Source organism: Manacus vitellinus, unplaced genomic scaffold (assembly GCF_001715985.3).
Source record: "Manacus vitellinus isolate BGI_N305 unplaced genomic scaffold, ASM171598v3 scaffold_21_pilon, whole genome shotgun sequence".
NCBI classification, from domain to species: Eukaryota; Metazoa; Chordata; class Aves; order Passeriformes; family Pipridae; genus Manacus; species Manacus vitellinus.
This window is the reverse complement of record NW_021939546.1, coordinates 8040924-8052232: the sequence shown is the minus strand read 5'-3', so window position 1 is coordinate 8052232 and position 11309 is coordinate 8040924. Positions and strand designations below refer to the sequence as shown.

General features: G+C 43.3%; 1 protein-coding gene across 1 annotated transcript; it reads right to left on the bottom strand.

Moving 5' to 3' along the window:
- Nucleotides 1-10180, bottom strand: DHCR24 (24-dehydrocholesterol reductase). The gene is made up of 9 exons (XM_018072303.2): nt 9922-10180; nt 8522-8677; nt 7977-8082; nt 7584-7702; nt 7230-7493; nt 6347-6490; nt 5192-5389; nt 4256-4434; nt 1-2219 (listed from the first exon to the last, which is right to left on the bottom strand). Exons 1-9 carry the CDS (start codon nt 10147-10149, stop codon nt 2066-2068), a joined length of 1548 nt encoding a protein of 515 aa, XP_017927792.2. The 5' UTR covers nt 10150-10180; the 3' UTR covers nt 1-2065.
- Between the last annotated feature and the right edge of the window lie 1129 nt (nt 10181-11309).

Below are 11309 nucleotides of genomic sequence, written 5' to 3'. Positions count from 1 at the left end.
TTTGAACAGTACGCTGGCCAGAGCTTTATTTCCAACAGCCAGTACAACCAAAAATCAAGAGCAACAGCAATTATGTGTGTGCACGTGTGTGACTGATACAGTTGCAGTACTCAATCACGGCATACAAAGTTTGCCAATAAATTAAGAAGTGAAAAAACAAACACAGTGCATACCTAAAGATCATCAGTACATAAGTGAAACACAGCCTAAGTAGAAGTATTTGCATATCCTCTAGCTGTTTTAACATTGCCCTTTCAAAGCTAACCAAACCACTCTTGCTCTGTGCAGACTATCATACAAGCACTGGGCTAAGTCGTAGCTTTGCCCCAGGGGCAGGAAGGCAGGTCACACCCTGAGAATCAACACTTGCCTTCCTGTGTACCCCTGGTGCAGCCTGGAATGGTGTGGCAGACACTCCTGGATCACTGACACAGCTCCATGGCTCGAGCAGCACTGCAGACGCTCTGCACTGGCTGTGTCTCCCCATGGAACGCTGTCCCTGCCACCATTCCACTGCACAGGATTTTGGGGGGTACTTTACTTGCACATGATATGCATCACTGAGTTACAGCCCAAACTTATTCCTGCTACTGCTTTATCATTGGTTTCATCTGGACCATAAACATCCATCTATCAATAAATAAAATCATTGGTTTAGCACGCATAATAAAATTACACCTCCCACTGGTAACTGTTCAGGAAGCTCTCCATGTTACCCCTACACAAGCCTCAAGAGAAGGACTTTCTTTTCCCTTGAGCTCAGTAAGGTTTCAAGTAACAATTTTCAGTACTGCTTGGACAAGACACAGGCTTGGTTTGGAACCCTGTTTCTAGCTACAGGGTCAAAACATTTCCACACTTCTACACTCAATTGTATCAAGTCCATGACTGTGCCATTTTCACCTGTGAGCAGCAGAAGAGGGAACTAACAGCACTTGCTGTTGATTTCCTCTCCAGGTGACTGAAACAGTCCTTTTACAAAGCCTATCAACCTAACCCAACTAAAATGAAAAGCAAAACTGTCACTCGAGTCAGAACCAAAGCCTGTGTGTATCAAGATTCACATCAAGAGTTCTTATCCACAGCCACTTGCTTTAATAAACCTCGTATAAACGCAGCCTTGACTTCCTTTTCCTATTGGGCCAGGACAGAACCGTCTGAAATAACCCACATCTTCCTCCAACTGAGTACTTTTAAGGCACTAAAATTAAGCCACAACCAAAAACCCCCCAAAAAACCAAACCAATCAAACAAAAAAATCCAAATAAACCAACCCACAAGGAAATTAAAATTTGGCTATATGAAATAGCAGCAATTCTTTTCAGTGATCTACAAAGCCAGAACATTGATACTTTGGGGCAAAAAAACCAATGCACTGTTGGCCAACTACGAAATACCTAAAACCTACACATCCATTCGCACTTCATAATCAAAATCAGTACAAATCTGATAGGCACAAGTAAAAAGCATCTTCTTCACACCTCAGTGCTCAGTTTTGAAACAGAAGCCACTGTCAGGGAGCTCAGCTGCCGTGCAGGACACCCCAGGTAGTGCAGCACCACCACCACCAGTGCTGGGCAGCCAGCTGGAGGATGATGGAACCACTGCGGAGCTGCTCTGCAGGATACTGACTGAAGGCAAATGTTTTTAACAACAGGATTAATTACACAATGCTTTGGCACCTATTTCTCAGCCCTCCCCTCCCATTTTCAAAAGTAATGTTAAATAGAGCTATGGTACACAGCTGGTGTAACTCCAGTATCTTCATCCATTCCCATTATTTTTCTTCTGCTTGGAAATAGGTGAATTCACCTATGTCACTACATTAGATACAAAGGCTAGCACTTCAGATTTCTTCAAAACAATCACTCTGAGTTTGGAAAACTGATTTTAAAACATACGAAGAAATACTAAACATAAATGTATAAAGCAGGAATTCATACCTTTAAACATTGACAAGAATGAGCTTATTTGGAGAGCAATAAAGCTTTTTTTTTAAAAGGATATACTGACTAGCTATAGGTAAATTCCTCTTTCCCTGATTGCTTGTTTAGCTAAGCCAGGCTCAGTGCCTTGCAGATTTGCAGATTTTGTCATACACTTCTGGAAAGGCATCCTTGCAATTCATCTGCTCCCTCAGCTTGTGGTACAACGAACCATCAAACATATCCCAGAACTCCTCACGGGTCATATAGCAATCTGCATACAGCATCTGGAAACTGGAGAGCAGGGGAAAAAAAGGGACAGTGATTCAACATTAATTGTGCCACAAGATTTGATATAGAATATTAAATAAAAAAATTCAGGGCAAGATACGAATAGCAAATATTCAACAACAAAACCCATCAAAAGTGCTTTTTAAAAACAAGCAAGTACAATTGCTCTCATGGATTACGTTGGGACACTCAGCCAACAATATTTTGTGGATTTAACATTACCATGATCTCTTTTCCAAGAGGAAATAATACATAAAGGTGAAAACAGCAGTATACTGCTACAGTCACTTTGGTGAAGGGCAAGATGGGAAAAGAAAGTAATTAATTATTGCTCTTAAAATATAGCTCTTTAGTCATCAATGTATTGATACTTTCATATGTTTTGCTACCACAAGGATTAAAAAAATGTGTATAAAAGGTGGGTCATGTTTAGCCATCCTAACCACGTGAAGCCAACTCCTCTGACAACTTGTATTCTATCAACTTGTATTCACAGAAACACAAGTCAGGAGAGAACTTCTAAAGTTCAGCCAAACCCAGAGTCTGGCTCCTTGCATCAAAAACCATACATAACCTACATTCTCCCTGACAAATACTTTTTAACTGCTCTTGAAAGACAGATTTTCTTCCATTCAAAAGATTTTAATTTCAGCTTAAAAAAAAACAAAGGTGTATTCTGCATGTTTTCTTATGATCCACGGAGATATAGTCATGGTGTGTGGTATCAGCTGTGTTATGAAATCCATTCAAGGCAGATATAGCAATACATCCTTTGACTTTTTAGTTTCTTAGGACTGGGTACTGAGAATAGAACTTGGAAGGGAAAACACCACCAAATCAGACCAGGCCGAGAAACTGAATTCATAGTGTAAATGAAGCACAGTGTAACAAAGGTCCATTTACAAATTAAATCCTTATTTAGTTGTGGACTCTTCCTCACTTTCATCCTGTGCTTTCTAAACTGCAGCTAGCATCAGAGTACAGCAGCAAAACACAAACTTACATAAAAGCTCTATCGTTGTGTGCAATTACACAACTATAAGACTAAGCATTTATCCATTGTTTATTTCCCAGTGGCAGGTAGAAAACAGACAAATTTTTTTAGTAAAGGTCTTTAAATTAAAAGCTCAATTTCAAGTTAATAAAAATAAAAAGCTTAAAATTAACTTTGGGTTTCTTTGTTCTCTGGCAGATCCCTTATTGCCGCTCAAAGTCATTTACAGTCCCCAAATCATCTTGAAGCAGCCTCACCATTGTTGCTCAGCCACATGGGACATGATCACTGTTAGACTGAGAAGTAGGTCAAAATAGAAATGTGGATAAATTATACTGATGGTGTAAAAATACCGTGTAGTTGCTTTTTGTTCCTGAGAAACCAGCCTGTGGCTGCTTCTCCACTGACACCACTACAGCAAATTAGGCTGGCATGAGTCCGTGACAGATGGTGGGCACATGCCTCACGCCTACTGTGGTCCTGTGTAATGAGAACTGAGGCAGGGAAAAGGAAGCTCTGGAGTACAAGTTTTGTGGGAGGAAAGGCTCCCACCACCACACAGGGACTGCAGGGAGAGCCAAGGCCGAGATCCCCGGGCAAGGACACCCTGGCACAAGGACAGGGCAAAGCCTCAGCAAGGACTGCAGGAAGAACAGTCCCAAGGGCAGGCAGGAAAGCTGTCCAGACTTTTAACAGCCTGCAGGATTCCTGAGGGATGTATTCCAAGGAGGTGTTTTGTTACAGCAGACTCCACCCCCAGAGCAGCCTGGAAGTGAAAGGTGACCCAAAGCCATCCACCTCACAAATACACTGCAAGAACTTCAGCCAGAGTGCCCATTTGGTTGGTTGGATTTGCAATCAAACTATAAAGTGAAACCGTATTCAAAAATCATACCATCAAAATTAGAAATTTAAATTAGTTTTCAATTATTGTAGTTGCTAAATTATTGCAATATTAAAGTTCTGTGGGATTAAATAACTGTGATTAAATGACATGGGAGTGAGTTATAGGCATTATTACTGCTCTGAGGAGTTGTATCCTTACCCATGCACACTTCTTACAAACTTTTCCATTTGCCTCATTGAAGCCCTGGCTTCAAATTGTTTCCTTTTGGGCTCTCCATAAGCTCCTATATCCACATAGAGTTCGGCTTCATCTCCTTTGGGGTGGACCATACCAGGATTGTTGGGCAATATGAAAGGACATAGCCAAAGAGGGTACACCTGCAGAGGTAGGAAAACACTGTATCACTTATTTTGTAACAAAACAATCCTTTAAGATTGTTAATAAATGTGACAAAATAAAGAGTTAAGAAGACTTCTTCCCAATCTGGGATTGAAACTCTTCCTTTCAGCTTTTCCTTTCCAGTTGTCCTGGTGTTGTTCTTAGCTGCACTTTCTAATGACTGTAACACAAACAGACTGAGTGTCCTAGAATTACATCTCCTCCCCCTTAAATATTTGAAATGAAAAGGAAACAAACCAAACAAATAAACCATCCCCGATCCCAAAGCAACAACTGAATAAACATTCTGAGTAAAAAAGAGAACGAAGAGTTTCTTTTCCAGGTTAGTCTAAAATTGAAATTGCCAAGTTTGTACTTCTACACTAACTGAAATAAATTCAGAAATAAAAGCAAGAAAGGGAAATGAATCTCCACAGTTGGTGCTTAGTGAGACCACCAATCATTTTAGATGAAAGAAAAATCATTTCAGCTTTTACTAAGTGATAAAATCTTTTAGAAGTGTTGGCTTCTACTGAAGTTTGAATCTTTTTTTTAATTATTTTTTTAAAAATTGTTTTGGAAAGCTGTGTGCATTTCTGCTGCAGCCTTGAATCATGGACTCACAAAGCACAGTACTCCCCAGGACACAATAATGACCTTTCACACAAACGGAATATCATGCCTTAAGATCAACAGTCACAGTTCTTATCACAAACATTCCAAGATTCACTGCATCCTAAAAACATGTGTTCTTACATTAAGGTCAATGTGGAAGGTCTGGATGGACTTTTCAAGGCTCTTCATTGGCACCAACATGTCCTGTACAACGTGGTGCTGCTCGTACAGCTTTCGAATGGTTTCTCCTTGGGTGAGTTTTAACAAGGAGATTTTTGGAGGAACCATCCAGCCAAACAGGTAACGGAAGATGGGGTTATTGCCAAATGGAATGATATCCTTTAAAGAGGAAAAAAAAAAAAAGAGTTTGACAGAAGAATGTGTAAGTGAACTAAAAGAACACTTCAGAATCCTCAGAACAATATTAAGCCAGATTTTCAATAAATTTAACTGCTGATACTTTTGCTAAGCTACTGCAATACAAATATGAGGAAATAAGAGATTGAACTTGGCTACAGAGCCCTGCCCTAAAGCCTCCTCTAGTTACCACTAATTTTCAGTGCTACAAATCACAAGACACCCAGCCTCAAACACTTTCAGAGAACGAAATTCAGAGAACAACAGGCTATTATCTTACAACTGCCAAGGGAGGAGTGCACAAGAAGCTAAACTTACAGAACTCTTGCAAGAATAAACACATACAAGATCAGTTCTTAAAAGCATTTTAAATCTGTAAAATTTGTATTACTTCCTGCACAGCCAACTCCTATCTAACTTCTCCAGGAGCTGAAAAGATCTGGGATCTCACTCCAGAGATTCAAAATGTAACAACAGGAATACTTAAGAATGTCAAATAAAGTTTTGCATAACTGCATATCGCAACAAACATATTTACGAAATTCAAAGTAATGACCTTACTGCATAATTACTGCTCTGAGCTTAGGCAGGGCAAATTTTCAGCCATAATTTTACATTAATGTTTTTTCCATCATCTGAATTTGAAAATCACTGAGCAGGTATAAAAGCTTCGTGCTGAAATATGTACTTAAGATGTAAATTCAGAAAAGCACTAAATCAGAAATCAGGAGTTTATGGTACAATGCCTTATGTAAAAGAAGTGCCCTTGGGTTTGTTTTACTCAAATGTGAACTTGTAAATTTGCCCTAAGTTTCACTGGGTTTTTCTGCCATGAAAGACAGAAGTTGTTGCCAAGGGGAAGAAGATACATTGTACCTACACTGGGAAAGAGCAGAGTACCCTCCTGCATATGTATCTTAATTTTGGAACTGGTCTTACTTGGAGCTCCCAGAAGATACTGCGTGTATGTCTGTGATAATAATGTCTGGAAGGAATGTATTCTATTCCAGTCCTGTCAGCTTTCAAATACTTCTCCACATGCTTAAAGAACCATGGCTTGTAGTAGTTGCCAATTCTGTTTATCTGCAAGAAAACATTCATTCATTAGATAAGTTACACCTTCCTAGCCAACATGGAGTATGTCCCCAAATTCCTTTACTGTGAGGAATCTATGTTATACTCTCTGTGACAGAACCTTCATTTCTCCACCTGCATGGCTCCTTCTTACCTTTCTTGCATTAACATTTAATTTAAGTGAGGCTTGCTAAGGCTTGCCACTTACAAGCTATTTAAGAGACCATGAATGTGACAGAACTGGATTCCTAAAATACCAGTCTCTAAATCCACCATCAACCCAAAGTCTCACATGGCAAAGGAGAAACATCCAGGTGGAGGGTTGTATGAACAGTTAGCATGTCCCTCCTGTACTTATCCCTGATGTGTTTTACCAACATTAACAGAATTCAAAGCTTGCTGGGAAGAGAGTTACTCTGAATAACTGCAGTTCAAAGCAGCATTGTTCAGTGTAGGAGAAAAGATCCTTCTCTTCCCCCTCAGGTACTGAAGAGTCTGTAGACTGAATTATTTGCTAGAATAATGAAATCAGTGGGTCATTTCTCATCAGTTGAAGAGATTTAGAGAACAGACTCTGTCACAGTAGCAAAGAACAGTAATTTAAAATATTCTGATGGACAGATCTAACTTTTAATCCCATGTTAAGAGATTGTTCCAATTTTATAATAGTTTTATACTGGCATCTAGTACAGTTTCATTAGACTTTGGGAGTATTTTTTTTCTTTGTGAATAACTTCCCTTTAGTTACCTTGCTTTGCTCAGCTTCATCAGTCAAGACTCCTGTCATGATAACCGCTTCATCCAAAGAATACAGAAGTCCTTCCACAAAACTATTCTCCTTTTTCTTAGACTCTTCAGTGAACTTCTCACAAATCTTCTGCAGTCCTCTCACGGGCTCATAATGTATTTTGACATATTTCTTGGCAGGAATCATTTTTATTTCTGCTGCAACCAGGAAACCCAAAGTACCACAAGACCAAGGCACTGCATAAAATAGGTCTGAGTTTTCAGTCTGCAAAAAGTATGTCATACCAAATCATATATCCACACTGATAACTGTCAACGACATTGTAAATGATAGCAAAGTAACATTTTGTCTTACTGGTGAACATCTCACAAGGCTTCCATCAGCAAGAACAAGTTCATAGGCCACACAGGTGTGTTGAAAAAGTCCATAGATATGGGATGATGACTCAATGCCAGTTCCCATGATCAGGCCACCTTATCAAGAGAGCACATAACAAACCAAATGAAACACACTCCAAAATGAAGGTGGTTTATGAGAGCAAAACCCGACTTCTAAGCTCTGGGCATGACTTTTAAGACTATTTGAAAAAAAAAAAAACCGCAGTGTTTATAGCATATATACCACAAGGAACATAAGGTTCAGCAGAGTATTTACAGAACCTTTAAAATAATGCAATGTTACTGCATAAAAAAACTAATGAAAGTGCAGCAAAATCAATGAGTCTCTTGTCATCACAACGACCCTTACCTACTGTGAGATCATCCAGCTCTGGTACCACAGGAATAGTCCAGCCCATGGGATTCAGGTGCGCAGTCAGCTGGCCCATGGACACCAAAGGTTCCACACGAACAATCTAAAAAGCAACAGAAAACCCCAGTTCCCCCAACAAACATAAATTAAGTGTTTAGCATTAATGGAGACAAAATATGGCTAACTGGATACACTTCCATCTGTTGTCAGAACTCAGAGACTCACTTTCCTGAGAGCGCTACTAAAAATAGTTGAAACTGTTTAGTGATTCCTCCTCTGCCTCAACATCTTGTTGCTCAGTGCCCAAACCCATAAATCAATCTGGTCTTTTAGACTTCAGCACATAAAAGCCAAGCAATTCCATATGCTGGGGGTTTTTTTGACAAAATGATCCAAGCACACATTGTAAAACCTAAAATTTGGTGGGTCTGCTGCTACAGAAATCCTTTCCTCTGTATGGAATCTAACCTTTTCAGCTACAGATATTGTAAAGAAAGCTGTAAACTTTACTATTATAAAAGTTTTGTGATGGAATTTGTTACCTGTCTTTCACTGTCCACTTCCAGGACATCCATTAAGTTGATCATGATGTTCTTATGGGTCTTCTTATACTTCCCAACACGAAGTGACACAGTCAGCCAGCCTGGCCGGCCTGTGCACATGTATCTCTTGCTGCCTTCGTTTTTCCATTCCCGAACCTGCAAGAAGTAACAACTGAAACATTCTTCTCTCACTGTGAAAAGATGTTCATAAATACTGTTACTCCTCTACATCAAGTAACATATCCTGGATATCTCCATGTTAGAGTAGGGATGCTTTGGAACTCAGACCTCCGAACTTCTAAATAAAGTACCACCAGAGTGGTCTAGCTATGTAGAGGAAGCCTTTCTAATATCCTGTACCTTTGGGGTTTTTTTGGGTAGGGATTCAGAAAACTAGCAAGAAACTAACACAGTTTAAAAAACCCACAGAAAAATCTATACTCTAAGGGAAGTATTATCACTGTCATAATCTTAGTTCTACTCCAAAACACACAAAAAGTAGTCTGAGCCTGCAACTAAATGGGCAAAGAGAGAAAACCTGGTCTGGAGGAAGCAACCTTGGGCAATCTGGTCTAGAGAAAGGTGTCCCTGCCCATGGCAGAGGGGTTGGAATGAGGTGGTTTTTAAGGTCCCTTCCAATTCAAAACCTTCTAGGACACTATGGAAAGTTCAGACGGAAAATGTGTAAGCCATACATATGATCCAGGAATTCTGCAAAGCCACAGTGGTTAACAGCTGGTGAACAAACATCAATTGTAGCATTTTCTTCAAAGCTCAACTGCTGCTACAGATGGTAAAAAAAAACAAACAACCCCAAACCCTCAGAGAATAACTCTGTGCACATTAATATCTGCGACGAACGTGAGAGGCAAGGACTAAAACAGAAGACGTGACAGAATTACCATAAATACCAGAGAGCACAGAAACATTACAGACATCTGCATTCCTGGATGGAGGAAAAGTTTAATTTCCCCCTCAACCATCTCCTGGAACTGGCAGCGCCGAGAAGCAGGATGTTAAGTGGTATTAAAACACAGTATTGAGCCTGCAATTCCCAGGCTGCTGTTCCCACGTTCCACACACGTGTGTCCCTGAGCCAGGTGAGCGTACAGCGCGGCTCACGGCACGTCCCCGAGGATGCCGCAGAGCCAGGAGCCGCAGGGGGGAAGTTCCAGAAGAGTTTCAGAGCGGGACAAAACACCCACAGGGGCTGAAACACCCGCTGGCGTTTATTCCTTTGTTTTTTCCCGCTCCGGCTGGACTTTGCCCCGGGTGCGGGATGGGGGGGAAGGAGCAGCAGGGTGGGCACGGGCTGGCAGGGAGTGGGACAGGGACAGGTTCTCCCCGCTCAGAGCCCTCCCTCAGCCCGGGAGGGGGTCCTGGGTCCGGGCGAGTCTCACCTGCGCCTGGATGTGCCGGACGCGCTGGTGCTGCCGCGGGCGCTGTGGAGGCGCCAGACGGCCCATGCGCGCAGCTGGTAGTAATATCGAAGAGGATGGATGAGCGGCAGAGGAAGAGGCAGAACGAAGAACCCAGCGGTTGCACCAGCACGGCCTATCAGTCCGCGGGGCGCACCCAAGAGCAGCAGCGCAGGAGGAACCCCGCGCCCACGACCACAGCGCCGACATGGCGCCCGCCGCCCGCCCGCGCTCCCTCACGGCCGCGGGGACCCCGCCATGCCGCGCCCGCCGCTCGCCGCGCTCGCCGCCCGCGCCCACGCCCCCCCCGCGCCATTGGCCCGGGAGTGAGGCGAGGGGAGGCAAGCGGCCAATCGAAGAGCTCCGCGGAGATCGGACCAGGCGCTTCGGGAGCGATTTCTCGCGCGCCGGCCCCGCGCTCCTCATCGCCCCGGCCGGCCGGGGCCCCCCGGGGCGGGGGAGTTACCGACAGGGACGGGGCGGGGAGCCGGTCGGACCCCGGGCAGGGCTGGGGAACGGGCCTGGGACACGGGGTGAGGGGGGACAGGGCAGGGGGGACCCCCCAGTCAGGGTTACGGAGTTAGGACCGGCCCTTGGCAGAGCAGTGGTGGAGGTGCTGTGGTGGCCAGTGCCCCTCAGGCACGGAGCTCGCCCTGATGTCTTTTGATTGAGGGTCTGGAGCAAAACACCTCCAACATCCTTCGCTTGTGTCATTCCTTCTGGCGTTGTACCAGAGAACCCGCAGTGCAGGCATCTCCCACAAAGTCGGAAGTGCCGTGGGGTACACTTTATAGAGGGAAGAAGGAGGTACCCACCTCCAAAACGCGGCTTTCTCTAAAACCCTAGCAGAAAATTCCTCTCCATGATGGAACTACGTGAGGGAAGATACATAAAGTCTATGAGATAAAGCTTTTGGTTTTAAGCTAAAATGCATTCTGTCCCTCAAGAGGTGTGCTATTTGAGAGTGGCAGAGGTCCACTGATCGCCCCAGGAGGTGCTGGCACAGCCAGTGCTGTCAGGAACTCTTGGAATATCAGAGACTTTGCCATAGCACCACTAGGTTCAGAGAGGAACACGGAATCAAAGTGTTCTGTAAGGACGCTGCCATGGTGGTGTAGGACATTAACGTGTCAGATGGTGCCTCTTCCTCTTTGTCAGCAGGACAAATGCTCACCCTGGCCTTTGGCTGCCACAGGAGATACCTGGGAACTCCAGGCTGGGAGGGATCAGTGCATCAAGGTTCAGAGCTCAGCTGTGGCTATGGCAGGCAGCCACGCTTTATAGCCTCCCCCAGACAGCTCAGAGGCTTTGTTTTGAACCCTGTTCATGTTTTCATAGAATCACATAATGGTTTGGGTTGGAAGGACCTT

Excerpts from the sequence above, each read along its gene's own strand:
- DHCR24 (XM_018072303.2), bottom strand. The coding sequence starts at position 10,149 with ATGTCGGCGCTGTGGTCGTGGGCGCGGGGTTCCTCCTGCGCTGCTGCT. Across the intron at positions 7,703-7,976 it reads GCTGGATGATCTCACAGTAG|GTGGCCTGATCATGGGAACT; the intron begins GTAAGGGTCGTT and ends TCTCTTGATAAG. Across the intron at positions 4,435-5,191 it reads CCTTCCACATTGACCTTAAT|GTGTACCCTCTTTGGCTATG; the intron begins GTAAGAACACAT and ends CTACCTCTGCAG.